Consider the following 27,165-nt stretch of genomic DNA (forward strand, 5'->3'; position numbering starts at 1 on the left):
AACAGACAATATCCCCAAACAGAACTAATCACTGACAAACAAAACGAAGGATGTGGCTATCGACATTAAATGAGCGTAGTTTACGTGAATTTAGTTTCTCTATAATGTGATCTATGTGTTCCCCCCAGGACAGATATTCATCAAAAACCATCCCAGATACTTAAAACTAGATACCCTCTCTACTTTAGCATTATTTATTAGCACGTCTTTAGCCTTGACCCTCTTTTTAGTCCGGAAATCTATCACCACCTCTTTGGTTTTTGAGACGTTAAATTCCAAATAATTTAAATCACAATATTCTACAAATCGTTTAATTTCTGAAATATACTGAGAATCATCATCCCCCCTGATTAACCCAATGAGAGCAGTGTCGTCAGCGAATTTAATAGCAGGACAGGAGGTTTGGTCATTAGATCTAAAGTCAGTGGTATAGACTGAAAATAGAAATGGCGCCAACACCGTACCCTGGGGTGCGCCTGTGTTTGTACAAATTAAATCCGAGATGGCTCCTGTACTTAACTTAACATATTGACTACGATTTACAAGAAAATTATATATAAAGAATATTAGTGAGCGCGGGAGTTCCATATTAAACAATTTATTAATTAGAAGGTGAGGTTGGATAGTGTTGAAGGCGGAGTTAAAGTCATAATACATGATTCTCACAGAGTGACCGAATTTAGCTACGCCTTCAAGATGAGAGTATATCTTTTTGAGTTTAAGCAATATAGCATTTCAGTATTTCGTGAACTTCTGTACGCGAATTGCAGTGGGTCTAAATATTGGGAGATTAACGGCTTTAACTTATTGAGGACAATCCTTTCACACACTTTCATAACAACAGAGGCCTCCGAACGCATAACTTAAATAATGTTCCCATCATAAAATGTCCAATTTTTCATAAAATAAATAATCGTCGGTTCAATTATTACACTGCCTTGCTTTTTTAAGATACGCCTTAAATTGTATTATATAACATACCTTTATCTTTCTACATGAGCAAGCATTACGAACAACTATAGTTAAAATAGCGACTTGAAAAACGTTAACCAAAGGGTATCACAACTCCTGAATCATGAACTACCGTACACTGTTATGCAAATTAGTAGAATGTTGACGTCATCCATTAAAGCAAACGTTTTCGTCCTCGTGCTAAAGTTTCGTAAAATATAATACATAACCCTAGTAGAGGGTTGAGCATCATTTGAAATGTGTTAAAACAGTTATAGTCTATAGCATATCAAGTAAATTAGATGGTTGAGATTGCAGTAATTGTTTAATTGTCATCATTATTTAAGATGTGCGTGGTTTAGCCGTTGATGGAGCTGGAAAAAAACTTTATTGGACAGAATATGGCAAACAACTAATTGAAGTAATCAATCTGGATGGAACAAACAGAACAATTCTGTTTGACACAGAATTAGGAAATCCATTTGCAATCGAGATAGATACAGCTAACGGGTATGTCACTCTCTCTTATCGTACATCTATCTATTGTTTTCACTCATCCAAAGAACTGTGTCACCACATCTTGGATAACTGTATATTATCAATGCATTTAAACCATACATCTAAATTCGTTCAAATTTAATAATAGGAATTTAAAAAAAGGAATGATTGCCTTTACGTTTAAAACATTCAATGAATTGAATTTCAATAATAACATCTCACCTTAAGCAGTTTGTAAGTTTCTATACTTTTCATTCACACCCGATTCTCTGCACCGTATCGTACAATCTGTCCAGCATAGGCCAATTCTATATTAATACATTGCCGCATGTTTCACATGGCGCCTGTACTACATTATGGTTAAAGTTAGGTTAGGCTTATACAGGTGTCACATGTGATACAGATATAACACTGTATTGAACCACTTGTACTGTATCATAATCTAAATTAGTAAAAGACTGGCCGTAATAAAGTAATAAATCTGGATTCTTATTAGTTACGTTTGATATATCTAACGGGTAATGTCACCTTCTATACACAGTAAACCTCTTATCACGTTGGAGGGAGATCAACTATGAACTTCACAGTTCCATTCTTTTGATTCTTCCTTTTGATTAGTAAGCAAAAACGTAACAACAACAACGACGACGACGACGACGACGACGACGACGACGACGACGATGACGACAACAACAACAACAACAACAACAACAACAACAACAACAACAACAACAATAATAATAATGCATTAATACCACTCAATAAAGGAAGTAATAAAACATTTCTTTCACATATTCGTAAATCATTAATAACTAATCTGTTTCAGTAATTTCGTAAGTTTCAATATATTTTTTTTCCGTAGAAGGGATGTGAACTACTTGTAACAGAACGTTAATGTAGTAACATATATTATACTTATACTTAGATACCTGTACTGGACTGATAAAGACAACGATGTGATAGAGCGAGCGAAGTTAAATGACTTGAGTACAGGGACCGTGTTAGTAACAAACGTATCAAATGCAAAAGGACTTGTTTTAGCAGTTCCCGGTAAGTTACTCTTGACCATGAATGCATGTAAGTTATAAAATCGTATACCGATTAGACATGGCGATGGTTGATAGGTGCTATAGATGTTACCAAATATATTCTTTACACGTGAAGCTATTGGTACCAAATAATCCTTTTGAAGTACATTTTAACATAATTAAAAAGTATAATTATATTAAGGATAAGCACGCATATGATCCATGACATTTCAAGTTGTCAGAACCTATACAATATTCACAATTTAAATGATGTAGAAAGTGCTTGGGTAATGTTCCGCGACTCTTTTTTAAATATAAGTAATAAACATGCGCCTTTAACAAATACTAGAGTAAAAAATAGAATGATGTTCTCCCTGGATGACACCTGAAATAATTAAGTTAATGTACAAAAGAGATTATATTAAAAGTAAGGTAAATGTAAATCCAGAATTAAAATCTGAATATAGAAGACTCAGAAACTTGGTAAACACTAAAATAAAAAAGGCCAAGGCCAAGCTTTACCACTGTTAATATAAAATACAAAAATAATCCCAAAAAAATGTGGAACGAGTTAAATAAAGTAACTGGGAAAAAGAAATGCAATACAAGCACTAATGTTGATTGCAATAACTTTAATGAGTATTTTACCAACATCGGAGTTGAAATGGCAAATTCATTTGATAACAGGCCAGGTGTATCTAGATGGAATAATCCACCATGTATATATTCTTTTAATTTTACAAATATTGATGCAAATACTATCAAAACGAGATTGTACAAATTACCTGAAAAAAACCTCGATGTATTAGAGTTTCATAGTAAGCTTTTGAGGTTGGCGGCGCCATATATCTCATAGCCATTATGTCACATTGTAAACCTTTCCCTTATGTCTGGGCGTATCCCAGGTGACTGGAAAGTTGCAAGGACGACCCCAATCTATAAGGGAAAGGGTAGTAAAGAGAGTATGAACAACTACAGATCAAAATCTGTTGTCGGTCATATTGCAAACATTATTGAGAGAGTTGTTCAGGAACAAATAATTACCTTTCTTGAGTCTTATGATTTAATTAATGTGGACCAATTTGCGTTTTAAAAAAAACATTCCACTGTAACGTGCTTACACAGAGTGGTTGATGATTGGTTGAAAAGTTTTAATGATTCTGAACTGATCAGCGCTTGTTTCTTGGATATATCTAAATGTTTTGATACGATCGATCACTCAATTCTTGTATATAAACTTGATAAATACGGTTTCAGTGAAAATGTTTTAAATTGGTTTGTAAATTATCTGAAAAACAGAAAACAGTTTGTATACTGCAACAATAGAAAATCTAAACTGAGAGATATTAACATTGGTGTTCCGTAAGGAAGTGTCCTAGGGCCAATCCTTTTTCTTCTATTTAGGCCTATTAATGATATTTCGCAGTCTGTTATAAAAGGAACTTGCAGCATTTTTGCTGATGATGTTGTTGTATACTAATGGTAATTCAACTAAGTCTGTAAACGATTCTCTACAAATAATCATGAATAATGTTAGTGAATGGTATAATAGAAACCACCTCCCAAACAATACAGACAAAACTAAGGTCATGTTACTCAGAAACAGTCGTTCAGTAGCTAATAACAACTGGATATTAAAATTGGGCCCACCAACATTGAACAAGTTGATAGTATAAGATACCTGGGAGTTATTATAGATGAAATGTTAACGTGGAAACAGAATACCCAGTCTATCAGTAAATATATTGGGTATAAAATTACAATGTTGAGTAAAATGGCGGGATGTCTAAATAAATCATTATTAGAAACGTTGTTTTTGAGTACCATACAACCTTGTAGTGACTATGCGATAACTGTTTGGGGAAATATCTCTGAGCAAAACAAGAATATCTTGAAGCGTCTTCATAGTAGAGCGGCTCGCATTGTTACCCAAAATTTTGATTTTGTTGACGTGAGGGGTGATAACATAATTCAGGATCTTTCCTGGAAAACATTTGAAGAGAGAAGAGATTTTTATCTAACTAGTCTAATGTATAAATGTATCCACGGCCTTAACTTGCGCCAACCAGATTGACAAATGAAATTGAACTAATTGGGAATGTACACACCCATTTAACGCGGCGTGGAGTAGAAAACTTAAATATTGTTATACCTCATTATACCCGTAGCAAAATGGATTCGTCTTTTAAAGTTGCAGGCTGAAAAATATGGAATGACTTACCAGCAGATATAAAACATTCACCCACGATTATGTCCTTTAAAGCTAGATACAGATCTCATTTCTTTTTATAACATTTAACTTCCAGTTTATATTTGTTGTTGCTATTTCTACTTGATTGTGTATAATCCTGTATAAATATGTTGTTAAATAAAATGTGTAGAGTCGGCGTCTTACTTTACTTCCTGACATTAGCGACTTTGCTTTCACACGACGCGCCAAGCGTCTTTCGAGTAAAAAGGACATTTTGCGCACGTTCAGAAACACATGAGCATGTGCAGAATGATCTTTTTACTCGTTAGGCACAAAGTATTTTGCTCAGACCCCATAATCAAAGCTATGCTTACAGTTGAGTACACTTTCCTTTTTCTCAATGAGTTATAACATTTTGTTTACATTTTATATTGTGATTCATTTTCTTGTGAACTTTTTTTTAATTGAACTAAATGCATGCTAACCCATTTTTGTGCGCCTACTAAAAAGTCACGTACTTGAAAATCTCGTTTTGTTAAAACTTAATACGCATATTCAAGTACAGTATTCAATCGTATACTCTCGTTTTTGTTTTTCATTATTCTCAAGATGGAAAGATGTATTGGAGTGATTACAGCAGTGGGTTAATTGAGGAAGCTAACCTTAACGGAACTAACAGAAGAACGATTATAACTAGGCTGAATCGCCCAAGGAAGATAGATATTTATGGAAACTATCTTTACTGGACAGACTTGAACGGTGGTATATATCGAGGTGATAGAACCACTGGAGTATCATCAAAGGAAAGTAACGATAGTCGACTTAATAATCCAAAAGGCTTATATATTTTGAAAAGTAAATATTCTATTTTAATTTTCAAATGAAATTGCTAACTCAAATTGTGGTTAAAGATGCAAATGTCACACGTTTCATTAGCGTTGCTTTTATATTTCTATTTAGTATTGGCCTAGTAGGCCTATAATAGTAAAGTATATTTGTTGTCAACAAGCCCATTTTTAATTTACCTTGTTTAAGTACCTACACTCACAATTAAGTCAAATGTGCTGGTAAAAACACTCTTTAGAACAAAACAATGTAAGGCGAAATTGGACGCGATGTTCACTCAGTTCCCGAAATAATTTTAAATCGACGAAATATTTTCGTGTTGTGATTCAAAAGCATACTGGAGGATTGGAGAGTAGGCCCTAACATATTAAACTATATTATTGGGCGAAAGTTGTTTAATTTTTGGCGAACAAGGGTTGCATCGAGTACATTTTGATAAAAGACGCATTCCATACATATTGTATATGGTCTATTTAAAGATGCATTGTCTCCCAAAAACATGAAAAATGTATTAAATCAGACTTTGAATATGTTATTTTGTAGTTTTAGTTAGTTTAGTTAATCACTTCAATAGAAAAAAAACGTTAAAAAATCATGTTTTCACTTATAAAATGACAAAATAAATGGTAAAATTCAACCAAAAATCCAAAAATGAATCCTAAATGGACCTATATGGCGATCATTTTTGTTGTCTTTAAACGGGTAGAAATCTGAAAAAAAGTCGATTATAATAATTTAAGCGGCTAGCTTTGAATACCGACATGCATTGCACGCAGATTGTTTCGTTTTGCTTTTCAATGATAAACCCAAAATAGAGGCGATTGTGAATAAATTTACCAGATCTTCCCCGTTCTGTAGTAATGGATTCTGCCAAAAAATGAAAGACAACGCGAGGATGTATTTTTCTAATGGGAACCAAGCTTTAAATTAATAATGAATAATTGTTTAAAACAATATGATTCAGATTCAAACAACTGTATTTAGGCCTACACATTATTGCCAACAAACTGTTAGGTTGGACACAACGAAATAATTATGCAAACAAAATTAATCAATATCCTTTAGATGAGGAATTTAACTATTATAAAACGATATAAATGTAATTGATAAATAATTAAATAATGTGATAGCAGACCATCGTATAGATAAATTTATAATACACCTGATTGTATTCTTGCAATTTTATTAGTCTATTATGCCTCGTTAAATAATGCAGTCAGTCTTTCAACGAATAAACATTAATTATTTGTATAATAATTGTTCTTAATTTTATTGTTATTATCTAATTGTTTATTGATATCGGCAACTGATACTTTCAGCTCCCATCATCAGCGTGGGTGCGGGCGCAACCGTAGAAGATTCGACAACCTACTACGGAATTGGAGATGAAGTAAAGACAGACTTCTTGGTAAACACTACTGGGTCAGGAACAGGCTTGAAAGTCACCCTTACAGCTGAGAATATGGAGGTAATTAACTAAAAAGGAACACATATATTGTATATATACAGTGTTTGTGACCATGCCATTAATTTATATATCAAATGTCTATATATAATCTTTTGGCCGTAATGTTTTCCACTTCGTTGTTTTTTTTTTGGTGGTACTGTATTCATGCAATACTTGCATACAGCATCGGAAATAACGATTATTAGTCTTTCAAAATGTGCACAGTCGTTGACATGTGCGTCGATGATTCTCAGTTGAGAATGCATATGAAGGGTATTATGAGTTTATTATAGAAAAAGTAGAATGGGAAAACTCCGTAGTCGCATAATGGGTGAAATTCGCGTATACGTCACATGTGTACGTGTAGTAGCGAGACGGTATTTCCGCGCGTGATCCGGATTTTCTATGCGTTTTGTATGGATTGCATTTTACACGTTAACTATACCTTTGAGATTTTTAAATTAAAATTAACAATTACAATTGTTCAAAATATATTTCTATATCATATTTCATCACTGAAGTTCTGAGTTCTTAAAAAAAAGTTTAAATAAAACGACAAAGAACTTAAATCAAACGTAAGCCTACTGCGAACAATGGATCACATGTCTGTCCTACTGACGGACGTAAAATGAATTTGGCCAAATGAAACAAGCTACGAATTCAAACATATTCGTTATACGTATGTAGACATGGATAAATATACGTATACGTTAGTTTATCAAAGAAATAACACACGCGGAACATAATGTATATAGTACTACTAAATACCGATTGGGTGTAATTATTACTCGATTCTCAGTGCTGTATCTTCGAGATATAGTTTCCAAGTATCAGGAATATTTGGTTATGCTATGATACCAGGAGAAACATGTGAAACACATGTGAAACACATGTGATGTTGTATTAGCCACTATTTCTATGATACTTGTCGGCAAATCTAGATACAGCACCGATAATCGGGCGTTATTTATTATAGTAACATCTTTTTCAGTTCGACCTGTCTGCAGATCCTTTTATATGGACTTTAACAGGAAACGGAAATACCGACTCAACCACGACGGTATGATTTTGATTTGTATTTTTTCAAAATATTGGTTATAATAAATAGTGTGACGTGTGATTTTAGCAGTGAAATAATTAAATATAACTGTGCTGTGATTTTAGGCTACTAAAGCAAGCAAATACACTCAACTTATTCAGTCCCGCAGTACTAAAACCACTACAGAGACCCAATGTCCAGTACCAGTACTCCTCTAGAGTAAATACTGTTTATAGTACAGGGTACTCCTATGCATCAAGCATGTTTCCACACATCAAGTCACCTAACTAGCCTATTAGGTTAGGTTAGGTCATCCATGCATTTCAACCAGCTGATTTACATGCAAATGAGCAAACTGGACAGAGTATTCAAGCGTGAGACCCCTTTCACAACAACTGTAATGATATGTCAAACAATAGATATAGGTCTTTTCTCTATAACATAAATGTTGGTTGGGCGTGCGGAAAAAATGAAGTAGAAGATCCGACTTTGCCGACTTTAATCTCAGAGATTCTATTCACATTACCGCTTAAGATATTTACCTATTTCTGGGGTTCTTCTTCATTTGACAGATCTGCTGTGTTTTGTTTTTAAGTCAGATTTGCTAAGAGATGTTGTTACGGATTCATTGTATTTTTCAGAGCAACTTCACGGTCACCCTGGTCTCCGCATCAGAGATTACTTTGTCTTTTAGTAATAACAGTTTATTTTCATCGGACATTCAATTTGAAGGGACTATCAATTCCACTGTTAATGGTATTTTAACCGATTCTTTTGTTTGGTTTTTTTTGCCAAAATAATAATTTACACTGAAAGCTGTTGAACCCAAATGAGTTTTACCACATCCTTGTTCATATAAAACTAATGTCGTTAGCGTATCATATTTATTATCAAATTGATATTCTTTTGTAAAAGTATTTTTTTTTATGAATTAATGTGCAGACCCCAACCAACCATATCACATTATAACAGTTCCTAACCGTATACATTGCTTTGTTGTACAAAATCATAATTCCGTCAGCAAGTGCTAACAAACACTATGCTTTCGTAGTTTATGGCATGTATTTGACAAGAAATATAACACCAATACATCTTTGAAGTGAACATTATAGTTTTAATGTCTTCCTAATTTGCATTATTTTAGATATACAATAATAATCTATATTTATTGTTGTTATATCAATTTCTTTGTAGCCGATGTAAAACCTGGAGTTATTTTACGTGTAACTATAACTGCTGAATTAACTGACATATTCAATGGCTTAGTCACCGCAGAAGGAGTCTCAAACGCAGTTTTTAGTAAATTACCGCATTTCGTGATGAACATTACTGAGCAGTCTGCAGATGGTAATGTTTATGTTAACGTTGGTCAAAAGGTGCATATGAACCTTATTGTTGAGTTTCCAAAAGGTACCGCTGATCCGACAATTGAAGTCACACTACCATACAACTTCACGACTAACAAGACAAGCGAGCAGTGGAGTATCAACAAAGTGTCCGTTTCATATGTCAGTGACTCCTTATCCTGTACGTATTCGACAGAGTTCTGCTACTACGCTCCTCAGACGCAGTACATTGCTAACGATGATGATTTCGGCATCCTTAAAGACTGGTCGGTGACACAGTTCGACGGATTTATTGAAGTGAACGACCCAGATGCTTCCAATAACATCTTGGCGTTAGAAATTGAAGTTGTCCTAGACGATACAGACGCGGTGGTTAATGGATCAGAGCACTGGTTAGGAATTGGAATGCAGATTGGCGACGGAGCTCACATTTGGGTTGGAGAAGTACCAGTTTACACGCTGATTAATGAAGTTTCGAAGCCTAAGATGTCGTTTAAGATAACATACGAAACTAATTCATTTTATAAAGGGTAAGTTTGGTAAAGTTACTAAATGTTTTGGTAAATTTTGATCAAAAACCAAACGAAAGAAACTGCAAAAGTGCCCTGTTTTCGAAGTATTTTCCGCAATTATTAATTACAAATAATGTGGAAAAAGGCTTTATCTGCAATTTGACCCTCAAAATAAAAAAGTAATAATTGAATATTATGTCAGATATTTTTCAATAATGTACTTTTGAAATATATTCATTTGAAAATAAAATATTACATGAACTTTTGTAATGAAAAGCTTTTTGTAGATAAGCCCTTTTCTCAAAGTACGGAAGAGATGTTCACATAATCACTCTTGACATCCTATAAGTATTGGGATATAGTGATTGTGGTACCACTCTAATTTGATTTCGATAATAGTATTTGTTGGTTGTTATTTTCAGTGATGATGTAATAATACTGATTAGTATTTGGCACGATGACGATTCAACGGGAAAAGCAGTAGATGTAACTTTCACAATATTGAAGTCGAAAAATGTGCAATATATTAAACTTGAATCAGAATACACAGAGCTGTTGCAGTCACCAGCGGTAAACCCAAGCATGCCTGGACCATCTCCTGTTCGATTTAATGTAAGTTATTCTACAATCAACCAGATTCAATTATGTGTAGGGCCCACGGTCAGCTTAGTTAATAAGGTTTGGAAGAGTTCTTTTAAGTATGTTAGGTATTTACCTACAGCGCTGATACATTTTGAAAGATTAGGAAACGGGTGGATGGCCAGTGTAGTACCTCCAGTAACCAGTAACAAGTTCAGAATACATTAATATACCTATTAATGAAGTGTAACGTATGTCTGCATCAGGATAACAAATTCCATCTTGGCTGGGTGCGATTTTTTCAGTCTTTAGATTTGTTATTAAAGGTTTACAATTATTACAGCCTTTATTTCACTGGGTGGTGTGTTTAACTTTCTCTGTTTTAATGACTTATGATATAAGTCGACAGGGGTTTTCTAAATGAAATCAAAGACAAGCGTAGTCACATTTCTCATGTATTTCACAGCTTGGAACCATTCAGATTGCCGCAAAACCAACTTTCCGTGTACGCCTAGGAATCGACAAAAACGGAAAAACTGCTCCGGGCACTCGTCGCTTTGTTGGCGTGGCTGATTTGTTGTGGTTCTCGACTGTTAATAGCGCTAAAGTTCTTTCTTGCACAAAATCTTTTCAATTTATGTATTCGGACAGACCAGATGTTGGTGGTGGCGGTAAGTGTACGATAGTGTGCCAGTTTAATCTGAAAGAGTTATACATTGTCTGCATATATTCTAACCATGTTTAAATGAATATTAGGCGCATCTCACCAGGTTGTGAGGATTGCATGTGCCGTAGGCCCCTATTGTAACTGCTGTTTTTAAACATAACGCACCTAAAAAATTGACAATGTTTCTTTCACAACATTAAGCCAACAATTTGTCCTGTAACATAGAGAAGTTGTAGATACAGGATCACATGTGCATCATAACGATGACTTCCTCGACCAAACCAACTTTCGTTGATACAAGTTTACATGTGATTGATATATTATTACGTTATAAAAAAGAGTGTGTCTATGATTCTTAGAAACATGAATCGGCTGATTAAAATTACTCTATAACTCTTACACTGTACTTATAGATTTATGTCGGTCTGGTTACACGCCTTACAAAGAAACGTGTTACAAAGTGTTCAACGACACGCTAGAAACTTGGGATGCAGCAAAGGCGGCCTGTGAAGCAGACAATGCGCAATTAGTCATGATTGAAGATACGTGTGAACAGCAATTTCTTCGCGACCTCGTTCCAGCACTCTCGCCATACAAATACTGGATTGGGCTGAAAGACGTTGGGGTGAGTATGGCTATCAGACCCCGTGTCACTCATAATCGCCGTAATGAACTGGCCATGCTAACTACATGATAAGAAGGACGTAACTTTGACAGGGCAAGTCTATGATCAATCACATGAAATGCCGTGTATTATACTCATTATAACTTTTCAATTATGACAATGTATATGTTCTAGGGTACTGATACTTTCAAGTGGATAAACGGGTCATCGGCGTCTTTTACAAAATGGCTACCAAACAGACCCGGAACAAGTGTGACTGAAGACTGCGGAGCTGCGGCTTTTGTAGATGTCTACGATACCAGGGATTTCAGTACTGATCTTGGTGACTGGGACATAATGGACTGCACCGCTATCCTACCAGCTATCTGCGAGTATCATATGTTAGATTTTGAACACGGTACGCTAATTCCATGGTTCTTACGTACTGCACAAGACCGTGTTTCTGCCGCCAAACATTAACCGATAAAACTTAACCGATAAAGTTCATGTAAATGGGGTTTAACAGATTCCGCTCAAGAAAAATTAACCGATAATTATCTCATTCAAATCGGATAATTATGGGATAAATGCAATAATGTTTTAAACTTTGACCTAAGGACAATATAATGACTACATACTATCATATATCGCCACAATAAACCTCTAGAGTACAACTGCAATTTTGTAATAAAGTAGCACACAAATATTGTCTATTAGAAAAAGAGTTTCAGCAAAATAAGTAAGAATTTCCATTATTATATACTTTTTTCATCAGATGAGGGAACACCAGAACCAGTATTTTATTCAGATGAGGGTACACCAGAACCAGTACTAGGACCTGCAAAAGAAGCTGTGATGAGGTACAGCAAATGGACTAAATCTCAGACTGACGTCTGCCATTATGATGGGGGATCTAGCCAGTGTGATGCTTGCGTGGCTGGTGCTCATAAGTGCGAAAACGGGAAGCATACTGTGTGTGTCAGTGATCCTAGTAAATGCCCAGTTCCGGGTAAGTTTGGAATAAAGAGTCCTGACGGTATAGCTAATATATCACAAGAAGTTCCGTTGCTTATGAACTCAAATTACATTGTCAACACACTGACGCGTAACCTATATAAAAAAGAGACACTCCTCATTCCTATTTTATCATCTTAACATGGTTTGGTTTCTATCCATGTGACTTTATCAATTTTTAGCAACACGATATCAACAAGATATTTTCCACACAATGTAATTAATCGGTGAATAAGGCTTTGTGGATTGCATTTGCTTTTAATTTATCGATGTGTTTTTATTATTATTCCGACAGATTATTATGACCAGGGTTTTGTCATAACTAAGAAGTTGGATGATCCGGATAAAGACGTCATTTTTGCTTGTAACCCTTCAGTTGGACGTCTATCAGACAAGATTGTTCCGTCGTGCTATGTACAAGATAATCCACCAGATGGACGCTGGAAAGGTAAAACAATGAGGATTGTTTTCGTAATGTCCCTCAAAGAATAGCACTGACCTGAGGCTGGCTGATATATAAAAAACACTTAGAACTTGCATACTTAGAGACTAAATGCCACGGGTCATCATACACATCGATATGGACAGCAAGAGGAATCTCTAACTTGATACATCAATAAGTAATAGGCCTAACACTGACACTTTCTCCCGGAGATTTTTGGATTTGCAGACAACTATCAGTGAATGGTTAGGCGTAGTGCCTACATTTCTTTTGTCAATACATCCTACCTTGAATGCTTAGCGTCCACACAATAATGTTCGATTTATAAAAAAGGCACATAAACAGAACGTTGCATATATTAATATTTTTCTTATGTCAAAATGAACAATATATCCCTATACTATTATCATTATAATATGTATAAAAATATAAATATTCTTCAATAGCTCTACCAATGAACCTACACAATGTCATTGGATCTGACCAGCTTACAGGACTTATTTATGGCATTCACATGGACATGCGCAGTTACATGCGTAGTAAAGATCAAGGTGCAACGTGGGTGTTTATCAGTAAAGACGCCTGGGACTCTTTGACAAAAAGTTTGCCGGACTTCAAGACGGCTGGAACTAGTGAGGGCAACTGGCTGTGTGAGTTTATATCATTATTTAGCTCCCATTAAGGTCTCACTGCCATGTACGTCCAATGCGAGTAATTTGACGCCTCATCTGAACTGTCGCTTGTGATTGGTCAAACTTGAGCTACCCGTCTTTGCTTACACTTTTTGTTTGTTTTTTAAGTGCCACGATCTTATAGGCCCATTTACACTAAGGTGATAACGATCGACGAAAAAGATAAAAACGCATTTTTTATACCTAAAACAAAAAAATTTTAAAAAGTCTTCATCCTAGAACTATAGGATTATCATCTATGCTGCCTTTGATGACAATAATATTTCCACACGTCCAATAAAATGACGTCATGATTAGTAAGAGCAATAATATCGTGACAATACAACGATTTTATTGTTTTTATTGATCATGACGTCATTTGATTAGATTTAAAAAAATGTTTTTATCAAATACAGCATAAATGTTTTTCCTATAGTTCTAGAACGAAAACCCTAATTTCTTTTGTTTTATTAAAGAAAAATGTATGTTTACCTATTTATCGTCGATCGTTATCGCCTAGTGTAAATGGGCCTTAAATGTTAAAAATGGGCTGACCATTGAATAGAACGAAATAACCAGTTCTACGTCATACGAAATCAACTAATCAACTGGCAAGAGTGTACTTTTGTGATATAAATGATGATTATGTTTTATGCCACTCTGCTCATTTAACACATTTCTATCTTTTCAACAGATGATGACAGTGGCCTGAAGTATAACGGAGTTTTGAAAATGAAAAAGGACTGCTGCTAAATCATGACATTTAAGCGGCCCGATTCTAAGTCATATTCAACTTTCGCAAATAGTATGCAACTATAGATTTCCGTCCTATTGTGGTTTTTAAATTCAATCGAAAATGTAACTTTGAAATTTATGTAGAAAATATTTTCAATTCATGCTTAATTATTTTTTTCAAAATTCAATTTTGTTTTCACATGAGTAAATCATTTTTTATTGTTCTTAAATATTTTGAATGTTTCGACCTAGTGTAGTACAGTACAATTAATGGCGATTCGGCCTAATAATGATAAAATAATATTTTTTTGTCACGCATGACGTTTCATACATATATAATCTTGTTACAAAATGCCTGGGCCACTGGTGGCGCTGCGTAAAAATAATAAGAATTATATCAATTAAGAATATTTATATTTGTAGCTAGATTTTGTACATACTTAATATTTATTATTATTGTAATAATTACAGTACAGCTATTGTTATTTATCTTACGTATACACATTCCTACATTAAAGTCACTTATTGCGCATGCGCGTATCAAACTGTAATATGTATCTGCATCAGATTGTATCCTTGACGTTCAAAAACCATTGCTAGTTATTGCGTACGTTGGTCAGGGGTCAGGAGATCAATTATTAGCGAAAGGCGCTTTGTAAAAACACGTCAATGATGTGCAATTTATTCTTCTTAATCATGATAGGCATACGTCGTCCGATATGTGTTCAGTCGGGCCCTGATATAATTGCTTAAACAAGATATATAACATGAAAATGGCTTAAATTTTATTTCACGTTATGTCTTATGATGTTCGGTAAGAATTTGCACAATCCAGCGTATGGTTGAATTAAGTGAATACTTTAGTTTTACGTATAGTAGATATAAAGCATATAGTAGATCGAGTACAGGTCAAACTCGGTGCTTTCTGAGTTGGACGAAGGCTAAACTAAGCCTGTAGTAGTGCAACTTGCCTGTTATTGAGAAACGTCAACAACACCATATGGGCTATGTGAATTATGCGGATTAAACTACAGGCCTAATAATAATGAAGTGCACAGTCTATATTTTAGTAAAGTCACTACAGTATAAGTTCTCATATTAGAAACATATTGAGGGTGGTCGCTTGTTCCGTGACCTAACTTGCTACGGCCTAGGTCATCTTCTAAAACATCGAATTTGATTTAACGAAAATATAAAAAGTTACCGTGTTTAAATAAGTATTTTATTATTGCTAATTGTTAAATGGTGTAGTGAATTGAAGGAGATGATTATTGATTACGCACTGTATCTAGGTAACTTAATTTGTTTATTTCAACTGTATCTTAGCTACCATGTAAACGTAATTTAACGCTTAAATAAAGTTGTCGAAAAAACAGTCATTGTAGGTGTTTTTTTTTTCTATTATGTACATACATTATACACTTACATGCGCGTACATATTTTAGTCTTTAACATGAAGCTGAAGATGTTTATGTAAGCAAACACCATAAAATTATACATGGCAAATTGCAGATAATGACACTGAGGGCGGTGTTATTTAATATTTTCGCCCATGAAGATAAATATAACTAAGAATAAAAATATAATAAGCTTTTATGACGTCACCGATATACCGATTTTCCTGACAATCAATATGCATGTTCTTTTTTTGTATATACCTATCTGGAAAACCCTTTCTGGACGCTGCAAACAAAATAACTTATATACAAAGCCAGGTTCCCAATACGACGCAACACAAAGAAATAAATAATTTGACCAATGACGACGCGTGGATTTGAAATACCATCTCATGACCACTGATCCGGGCGTCGAAAATGTTATTTCTCGAGTAACAAAACAACTTGATGCGCACAGTGGAGAAAGAAAGAGATCATGCTAGAGATCATGAAATGAAGCTAAAGCTAAAGTTAGAAAAAGAACTTGTTAAAGAGAACATCCTGTAGCCTTATGGGACAATTGGTCCAAAAAGGTCATTTTACAGTTTTAATAAAGTTAAAAATCAACAAATATAATTATTTCACTTATGAAAAGACAAAAGAAACGTTTAATTTTAAATTACTTTTTTTCTACAACATATCTTTAATGGGTACAGTAGCGCACAGTTCTAAACTAAGTCATATTTATTATCACTGTGCGCATTGCAAGTACAACGAAAATGGTTAATGTAGCGCACATCAGTGCTAAACTATATCCTATTATTATTATCACTGTGCTTTAATACAACCAAAATGGGTATAGTAGCGCACAGTGCCAAAACTAAATCCTATTTATTATCACTGTGCGCAAGTACAACCAAATGATGAATATTTATAAGTGTAATGGTACAAATAATGGCATGATGTGAATGATGAAAGGTTATATAGGTACAGGTGACAGCCGAGTTGATATTTAACCTTTCATCATTCATCTAAATAGATTCCTGTTATTTGAATAAAATAAAAGGTAGGCCAAGCCAAGGCTATGTATAGCTGCGATACGTCAGCACTGACTCTACTACTTTCTAGCACTCGTTTTGAAAAGTAGACGCAAGGCAAACTTAACCATGAACAAACGAAGCATAAAAGTACCTTGTCTATTACTGTATTATTATTCCCACAAGAAGTAGAAAACAATGAGTATATAGATCATGGTTACACGTTGTAGCTACTACACTTAAAATTAGCCTACCGATAGGCCTACCTAGGCCTATATCAATGTCGGCAAAGCTTAGGGTTTACTAGTAAGCCTAGAAGACTTGGGCCTAGTATCCTTGCTGATTTTGTAATTTTACATGTAGGCTGAGACAACAACTAGTTGTTGTCTCAGAGGTAGGGCTACTACAGTGCTACTTTAAGATCAATCGCGGCAGATTTCGAACATTGGCAAATTAATGTTTTTTAAACCCAAAGGGTACTACAATTTACAAACAATTTGTATTTTAATCTTGTAATTACATTGATTAATAATCTTGTAATATTTCTAGGAGATCGTTTAATTTGAATTCAGAAAAGTAATAATTAAATTCGTCGCATAAAGTTTTGTTCGTCGCCATAGCAGCTAGTGCTAAAATATAAAATATTAATCATGCCACCAAGATAAGTGCGTGCGAAAGCATAGCCAACAAGGTTAAAGGTTGATGAGCATGTACGGTAAACATATATTAGGCACGCGACCGTTTCGTTGTTACGACGGTTAATTAAACTGTGTTTATTTTGTAACATTGGAGGCGGTCCGCGCTCTGTCGGTTAGAGACATGGAATCTTTGATCTCAAACTGATGCATATCCTTCTATTCCTTAATTCAATGGTATGTTGTAAGTTAATTAATGTATTTATTCTGTATTTTTTTGAAGACAATAACATATTATAAAAGTTTACTTGTGTGTGTTATCAACTACAAGTACAATGTTGTTGTGTTTATGTGCATATAAAGTACTTAATTAGTCCGCCAATGTATATGTTAACCAGTGAAAACCTCATACTAAGATTGGAATGGAATGTGCAAACACTATTAAGACATGGAAAAAAGAAAATGTCAAGATGGAAATGGAAAGGGAGAATCTTAACATATTAGGTCTTTGTGAAACAAGACTAGCTAAGTATGGAGATATAGATGTTTAAGGATTTAGACTGGTGATGATAAACAAGGACAGCATGGAGTTGGAATCCTCTTAGATAAAGAGTTTGGAAAGAAAGTTATAGAAATTAAATGTATAAATGAAAGACTAATGATGATCAAAATTGAAGCACTTCCTGTTAATCTAGTGGTTATACAAGTGTATATGCCTACAACAAATAGTGAAGAAGAAGAGAAAGCTTACTAGATAGTTGTAGGGATGAGGATATTATTCTGATGGGAGACTTCAATGCTGTAGTAGGTGAACAAATTGAAGAAGAAAAATAATAATAATATAATAATAATTTAGGTATTTGTATAGCGCCAGAATCAACTAAACCGAAATAAAAATCAAAGGCGCTTATATTGGATGTTAAAAAGATGCGTTTTAAGTTCTTTTTTTAAAATAGCAATAGAAGTTGATTTAGTAAAATGACGAGGGAGACAATTCCAAAGAGAAGCAGCAGAGAACATAAAAGACTTTTCTCCATAAGATTTGGTGTTAATTCTAGGAACAAGTAGTAGGTTTGATCAGCCGAACGAAGACAAGCAGGAGGGGTGTAGGAGGGAAGAAGATCACGGAGATAAGTCGGTTGTTTAAGAAGTAGCGCTTTAAATGTTAGTAAAAGGATCTTATATTTTATACGGGAGTCAATAGGTAGCCAATGGAGGTTATATATAATAGGAGATATGTGTGAGGATCTTCTAGTAAGAGTTAGAATGCATGCAGCAGTGTTCTGGAGACGTTGAAGTCGATTCATTAAAGATTTCGGTAGGGCAAAAAAAAGAGAGTTGCAATAATCAAGGCGAGAAGTGACAGAGGCATTTATTAATGTAGAGGCAGTACACTTTGACATATACTTTCGAATGCGAGCAATGTTACGTAGATGGAAGTTAGTAGTTTTTGTAACATGACTTATATGTTTGTTGAAGGATAATAATCCATCAAAATAAACCCCAAGATTTTTAACAAAAGGTGATGGAAAAATTGTACAGGAATTAAAAGAAATCGATGAAATATTGAATTTGGAACGTATGTGTTTGGTGGAAAAAATGATAAATTCGGCTTTAGAATTGTTAAGCAAAAGCATGTTGGATGATATTTTAGAGAGACAAATTTCAAGTCGTTTAGTTTATAGCTGTAAGTCATCAGCATATAGATGGTAGTGTAAATTGTATTCTTTAATAATTTCAGTGAGAGGGAAAATATACAGAGAAAAAAGCAAGGGCCCAAGGATCTCCGCATCCAAGGTTCTTAGGAGCAGATCTAGTATCATTGATTTGTACGCACTGGGTCCGGCCAGTAAGATCGAAACCAATCTAAAGCACTATTAGACACTCCATAGTAATCTGAAAGACGACAAAGAAGGATGTTATGATCAACAGTGTCGAAAGCAGATGAAAGGTCTAGCATAACAAGTGCAACAGCACGCTTTCGATCCAAGGCACAGACAATATCATTATGAATTTTGATGAGGGCAGTTTCAGTACTGTGACCAACTCTATATGCAGACTGACATGGATTGAAAAAATTGAGTCGAGTGAACGTCAAATACAAGTACAATTGTGTTGTGTTCATGTGCATTTAAAGTACTTAATTAGTCCGCCAATGTGTATAAAATTAATTTTAATACTAGCGTTATGGCTATTTTTAACCTAGAAATGATTTAAAATAAATTCATACCTCATTGTTATTTTCCTATTATACACACATACATTAACATGAACATTAATTCTAACCCGTATTAAATACTAATAGTCTACCTCAATGCTTAACAATGAAGCGGGCTGTTATCCTTGGGTTGAAGTTATACTTTTCATAAATGTTTAATGTCCCATATGATTATACATCGAACGAATGCTATCGTCTAAACGGCAAGTTATGTATTATAGAAACGCCGTCTACCTGTTGAATGCTTAAAGATGTATTGTCCCCCTGAAAAAATAATTCTCAAAAAAAGTTTTGTTGAATATTCCATTTTAATGTAACATAATAGTTATCCACTTTGACCAAAAATTGGATCGAAAAAAAAGGTATTTACCTGAAAAAAATGTAATTTAAAGCAAAAAATGGTCAAATTGGCTGCCAGCCAGTGGATTTTTGGTTGAATTTTACCATTTATTTTGTCATTTTATAAGTGAAAACATTTTTTTTTTTCGTTTTTTTTTCTATGGAAGTGATTAACTTTATTAAAACTACAAAATAACATACTCAAAGTCTGATTTAATTAATCTTCATTTTTCATGTTTTTGGGGGACAATACATCTTTAAACAAAATCTATTGCAGAGGATTGATTTTTGCAATCTTCAAACAATAAACGCGCGCTGTCGTCCTTGGGATATTGAAAATGACCTTTTCATAAATTTTTTTTCTAAAGCATTATATATCGAACAAATGCTATTTCTACCTGTTGAATGCTTAAACAAAATGATACGCGCTTTGCAAAATTAGCTCGATCATCAAAGAGATGGTCTATTGCAGATGATTGCTGTTTGCAATCTTCATGCTTAAACAACAAGGCCAACAGCCATTAAGTCGCGTGCTACAATGCATAGTGATACCGGACCGACAGACAGACCGACCGACATAGTGAACTATAGAGTCGCGTCCACGCGAATAATAAACGCGCGCTGTCCTTGGGGTCTTGAAGATGAGTTTTAATTATTTTTTTTTTTCAATTCAACGTAAACATTTATTTTCTTTATTTCAAGCAATAACAATAAAACAAATCAATAAGGTATTAAAAAAGAAAGTACGAGTTTCAAATAATACATTTCATAAATATATATATATATAGCCTGTATAGACTATTTTCACTTCACTCAATCAATAACAATAAAACAAATGAATAAGGTATTATTTTATAAAGCATTATACATCGAACGAATGCTATGTTGAATTAGTTCGATCGACAAAGAGATGGTCTATTACAGAGGATTACTGTTTGCAATCTTACAACAATAAACGCGCGCTGTCCTTGGGGTATTGAAGAAAAGCTTTTCATGATTTTTTTCTAATGCAATATATATCGAACGAATGCTATTTCTACCTGTTGAATGATTAAACAAAATGATGCGTGCTTTGTCAGATTAGCTCGATCGGTGTTTATATGTGAATATAAAGTACTTAATTATGTATTAAATTAATTTTAATGAATATAGCGTTATTATTAACAAATCGCAACGAGATAGCGTTAGTTATAATATTGCGACCGTGTGATATACAGCATATTCGTTCTTGACGACGTAATTGAACATTGTTTATTAACAGACTGTGTAGTTAAATTGTTTTAAAAAATGGCCTATTGGAAATTCGTCTGTTTTTTTCTTTCTGTACTTCTACATTTATGTAAAGGTATGTTATTAATATATTTTAGTATTTACCAATGCTGTAAATGTAAAGACCGGTATCTCTGACTAATTGCTTCTACATTTAGGAAGAAACTTGATGTTTTTTTGTTCTCTTTTGTGGCGTAAACACCACTTTTATTCACATTCTTATTATCTTTCATGTCATCACATAAAATCACAATTGTTTATCACATTTTTGTTAATTCTTAATGTCATCACAATTTGATAAACTTCATCAATAACATTTTTAAATCTTTGTATTTCGTTTTTTCATTAATTCCATTATATTTTGCTTTAATAGGACATACACATTTTAAGAATTTTAAAAAGTTAATACAAAGACGTTTGGTCTAAATAACCTTGATGTTTATGTTCTTCAAAGTAGGCTACTGTGTATTGTACGAATTGAATATGAATTACTTCGCTACTGTTATTATTTTAAACAATGTTTTCCGGAATTAAGTATTATAACATTATTAAACATTTTTAATAATCACAATTTATTTACAACATTGACATTGTAATTTTCCTTGTGGTTCTTGTTATTCGTTCACACACTGGTGACGGTAAATTATTCAAATATATCGATAACTAGATATAATATTAAATATTTTTTCCTAAAGCATTATACAATCTACCACATGTACGCATATCGAAATATTGGCACGACATGAGCAGCGCAAAGCGCATCGTGAAGACGAAAACTTGAGAGGTGATTTTCAGGTGTGAAAGACACTTAAGGCGTAACTACAGTTATTTTAATATTGTGATAGTGGAACTGAACAATGCTTACAAGAGACTTATTAATATAACCGTGGAGTGAATGCTTTTACTAATTTCCTAGAGATCTGCCTTCGGATGTTTTTCTTTTTATTTATATATTTTCTCTTTAGTTAGAGAGGGTAACCCTTCTAGCTGAACCAACAGGCAAGATGGTATCTCTAAAATATAATTATTATACTTAACTAAGTTAAACTCTTTACAATATAACATTCAAGAACAAAAAATACGATAGAATATATTTTTAAAACTTGTTAAGTATATATTGGATTTGATTTGTTCATGCGTTTATTTATGAATCAGCAAAGAATTTTATCCCAATAATTAATATTTAGTAGAATAATAATTAGGGTATTAATGTATAATTTTGTTATTCTTATGGCTCATTTAGGTGTTCAATTAAACGTTTTTTTCTTTATATTTTAATAATACAGGTGATGTTATGGTTGTAGTCAACCCGAATCCTCCTGGAATATATAAGACAAACATTAGTTGCAGTGACAACGCAAGTTTATTTTTAGCATCAGTTATTCAGAATGTCGGATTAACCCAACCTGTCGCTGTCGAGTATGATACCAGTACATTCACACTTTATTGGTCTGATGCCAGCAAGGACACCATTGAATGATTTTCACTTGTCACTAACCAACATGAAGTGTTTTTATCTTTGGGATCAACTTTTAGTAATATTCTATTCATTTCTACATATTTTTATTAGGAAAAATAAGCATCATGATATTTTTTAGAGCATTTGTTTGAATTTCATTAACTTTTGATTAAAAATGTATTTTATGTTAATTTATTTGTTAAGAATAGGCCTAATTATTTGGTAGAAAGTGTATAATTTCACTAGCTTCATAATGTAGTCCAAAGAGACCAACACTTTTTTTTAAAGGTTGAACCAAACGTTGTTGATCTAAACGCTGTTGTTTAATAATCATAATTAAACATTTGACGATACTAAACTAAAATAATCTATATATAAATTTACGTAAGGGCAAAATTCGGTAAATCGCGAGTTATTTCTAGAATGTTTACTCGATGGTATATAAAGTTGGTTAGAATCTCGGTACTGATTTAAACCACCAGATGTAACCCTGTTTACTAATTAAATTGAGTTAGATAACTAATTGACAATTAAAACGAATTTAGGTTGAACGATTAGCCCCAAATAGGGGTGTTTTCCGACCGTAGTATACACTGTCTAAAGGATGTCCTCTTAAAAAATACCTGCACACAATAATACGAGGATGCTTCGCATTTTCCTATCTCCTCCTACGATAATTGTTTTTAATAGCTGAAAACCGGTTGAACATCTCGTAACAGGCGCAATATCTTCGTGAACTCCGGACGTGTTCTTAGCCACATATTTTAACCAATAGAATTCGTTTTTTTAATCTGTTAATCAGACACTAGTTTTGTGGAACTCTCGCCACATTGAAAACACAACTGCGGACGTGTTCTAAACTGTACAATTTAGCCAATCACTTGATTCCTGTTTGAATAACAAAGGAACATAAGTTTCCATTTAGCCAATCGTATTGCTTGTATTTAATTACCTTGAACACATAGGTCCTTATAAACGCACGAATTTAAACAACTTTGATATCAATTTCATTAGTTGAAAAATAAAGATGGCTCGTACTAAGCAAACTGCACGTAAATCTACCGGAGGAAAAGCTCCCCGAAAACAACTTGCCACCAAGGCAGCACGAAAGAGTGCACCAGCCACCGGTGGAGTAAAGAAGCCTCATCGTTACAGGCCTGGAACCGTCGCTCTTCGTGAGATCCGTCGTTACCAGAAGAGCACTGAGCTTCTTATCCGAAAGCTCCCATTCCAACGTCTTGTCCGCGAAATCGCCCAAGATTTCAAGACAGATCTTCGTTTCCAGAGCTCAGCTGTCATGGCTCTTCAAGAAGCTAGCGAAGCATACCTAGTTGGACTTTTCGAAGATACCAACTTGTGTGCCATCCACGCCAAACGTGTTACCATCATGCCAAAGGACATCCAACTTGCCCGCCGTATCCGTGGTGAACGTGCATAAGACAATTCTCAAACCAAAAGGCTCTTTTCAGAGCCACCATGTGTTCAAAAGAGATGAAATTAGCACTTGTCTACTTTATATTTTGTGTTTCTTATAATATGCAATATACATACATTAATTAAGTAAATCTTAGTATAAAATGTAGGCCTACATTATAATCTAATATGAAAAACAGGTAAAAATACACTACATACCTATACAGTATTAGTATTCTTACTAATTGCACTTTCTTTTCCCATGATTTGTCTATATAAATTATAACTCGATTTCATTTCGTTATTTATTCGGTCTAAAATCACTCACTGTAGCTGAGCTGGTTGACTCAACCCCAAAGTCAGTTTACACATAAGTACAGTTAAAGCGAAATGAATTTGAACTTTGTAATGAAGGCTGATGGCCTTTCTAGGACTGCAGCATCTGTCAATGATAAAAGTTCGCCATGTTTTGTTTGTTCCCATTTTTGAGCAATTGACTTAAAATAATCTATAAAATCTATTTAATATTTTATTAATCCTTTATTTTTTGTGTATAGTTCCTTTAATAATAATAATAATAATATTTATTCGACAAAAGTTCATAAAGTACATTTTACAATTCATCTTGCCAGGAGCAAGTAATAGGCATGAGCCCAAACAGAAAACTGCTCTTACTAAGGCTATGTTCAGACCCATGGCGTTAGACCGTTTTAGCGTACAACGTTACTAGCAAGGTCACATTACAAACCGCAGAGAAAAAAATGAGGTGTTCAGACCCATAGCGTACGATTATCGTTACAACGGAAGTGCGTCACTCAGGTGGTTTCTAGTTGCATATTCATGTACTCTTACCCACGTGTTTTCATCGTTATTTCCACTGTATATAGGCCTAGATCTCAGCCCTACAATTATGACAAAATTTGCCGTAAATAAAACACACCTCAGCATTTATTTAAAAAAGAAAAATATAGTAAAGCCAAATTTCTGTTTCTATTGTTTTATTTTGTAGTAAAAAACATTTTCCCCAGGCTCTTGTGTTACGAAAATAAAGCAGGCCTCCTAATGATGAAGATGGAGATTGTGTTAACCACATGGGTGGAATAAATTGATTGTGATTAGTACAGACCAGTCAGTTAAAAAAAAACCCCTTAACTTGCTAATAAAAAAGACACAGCTCCCCTTGTTTGTTTACTGATTTTTTTAGGAGTTAGGGGGTTTTCAGCATTAAACTTGTCCAGTCTAGTCTGCCTTGTATACAATATGAGTGACTTGATGTCCCACCACGCTAGTTTTTAGCTTGAATGAAATGCGTGAATGGCTCTTAGCTAGGCCTAAAGGGAAGGTAGGGAAGGGATCGTAGTCACCATGTTTAAATACAAGGTGCATTTATTTATGTCATTTGTTAGAAAATATAATGGTAATCAGTTGATACATGTAGTTTGTAGCCTACAGTTGTATTTATAGCCTAGTTAGGCCTTATTTATTCTGGCCTTTTTGTTGTTGAAATCCATCTCTCACACATTGACGATACAAGATGTCAGCCTAGGTCAAACCTTGTTTCGCGTCATAACAGGAAACGTTCTGATTGGATACAACGTTGACTTATAGTAGCGTCGTACGCTAAAACGGTACTATCAACCGTTTTCCACTACAACGTTACAACCGTTGTACAACGCGTTGTACGCTAATCCCCAACTGTTCAGACACACATTCTTTTAGCGTCGTACGCTAAAACGGTCTAACGCCATGGGTCTGAACAGGGCCTAAGGCCCTGTTCAGACCCATGGCGTTAGACCGTTTTAGCGTACGACGCTAAAAGAATGTGTGTCTGAACAGTTGGGGATTAGCGTACAACGCGTTGTACAACGGTTGTAGCGTTGTAGTGGAAAACGGTTGATAGTACCGTTTTAGCGTACGACGCTACTGTAAGTCAACGTTGTATCCAATCAGAACGTTTCCTGTTATGACGTGAAACAAGGTTTGACCTAGGCTGACATCTTGTATCGTCGTGTGAGAAATGGATTTCAACAACAAAAAGGCCAGAATAAATAAGGCCTAACTAGGCTACAAATACAACTGTTAAAAAAAACTAGGCTACAAACTACATGTATCAATTGATTACCATTATATTTTCTAACAAATGACATAAATAAATGCACCTTGTATTTAAACATAGTGACTACGATCCCGTCCCCGCCTAGGCCTAGCTAAGAGCCATTCACGCATTTCATTCAAGCTAAAAACTAGCGTGGTGGGACATCAAGTCACTCATTCATATACAAGGCAAACTAGACTGGACAAGTTTAATGCTGAAAACCCCTTAACTCCTAAAAAAATTCAGTAAACAAACAAGGGGAGCTGTGTCATTTTTATTAGCAAGTTAAGGGTTTTTTAACTGACTGGTTAACACAATCTCCATCTTCATATCATTAGGAGGCCTGCTTTATTTTCGTAACACCAGAGCCTGGGGAAAATGTTTTTTACTACAAAATATAACAATAGAAACAGAAATTTACTATATTTTTCTTAAATAAATGCTGAGGTATGTTTTATTTACGGCAAGTTTTTTCAAAGTTGTAGGGCTGAGATCTAGGCCTATTATATATACAGTGGAAATAATGATGAAAACACGTGGGTAAGAGCACATGAATATGCAACTAGAAACAACCTGAATGACGCACTTCCGTTGTAACGATAATCCTACGCTATGGGTCTGAACACCTCATTTTTTTCTCTGCGGTTTGTAGTGTGACCTTGTTAGTAACGTTGTACGCTAAAACGGTCTAACGCCATGGGTCTGAACATAGCCTTAGTAGCACAAATTAAGTCAAAACAAAGTTATAATGAGA

General features: G+C 34.3%; 3 protein-coding genes across 3 annotated transcripts; all 3 read left to right on the plus strand.

Annotated features, from left to right (window-relative positions):
- Positions 1 to 446: 446 nt before the first annotated feature.
- Positions 447 to 9,880, plus strand: LOC144856239 (uncharacterized). The gene is made up of 8 exons (XM_078714189.1): positions 447 to 480; positions 1,299 to 1,461; positions 2,375 to 2,499; positions 5,278 to 5,523; positions 6,834 to 6,982; positions 7,953 to 8,021; positions 8,642 to 8,756; positions 9,195 to 9,880. The coding sequence occupies exons 1-8, from the start codon at positions 447 to 449 to the stop codon at positions 9,878 to 9,880; spliced, it is 1,587 nt and encodes a 528-aa protein (XP_078570315.1).
- A 1,487-nt stretch (positions 9,881 to 11,367) lies between these two features.
- On the plus strand, positions 11,368 to 13,930 carry LOC144856240 (uncharacterized). Its single transcript, XM_078714190.1, has 6 exons — positions 11,368 to 11,404; positions 11,518 to 11,729; positions 11,904 to 12,126; positions 12,484 to 12,717; positions 13,018 to 13,170; positions 13,611 to 13,930. Exons 1-6 carry the CDS (start codon positions 11,368 to 11,370, stop codon positions 13,844 to 13,846), a joined length of 1,095 nt encoding a protein of 364 aa, XP_078570316.1. The 3' UTR covers positions 13,847 to 13,930.
- Positions 13,931 to 23,930: 10,000 nt separating this feature from the next.
- On the plus strand, positions 23,931 to 24,341 carry LOC144855519 (histone H3). Its single transcript, XM_078713405.1, has one exon. The coding sequence runs from the start codon at positions 23,931 to 23,933 to the stop codon at positions 24,339 to 24,341; it is 411 nt and encodes a 136-aa protein (XP_078569531.1).
- Positions 24,342 to 27,165: the final 2,824 nt, after the last annotated feature.

Source organism: Antedon bifida, chromosome 11 (assembly GCF_963402885.1).
Source record: "Antedon bifida chromosome 11, ecAntBifi1.1, whole genome shotgun sequence".
NCBI classification, from domain to species: domain Eukaryota; kingdom Metazoa; phylum Echinodermata; class Crinoidea; order Comatulida; family Antedonidae; genus Antedon; species Antedon bifida.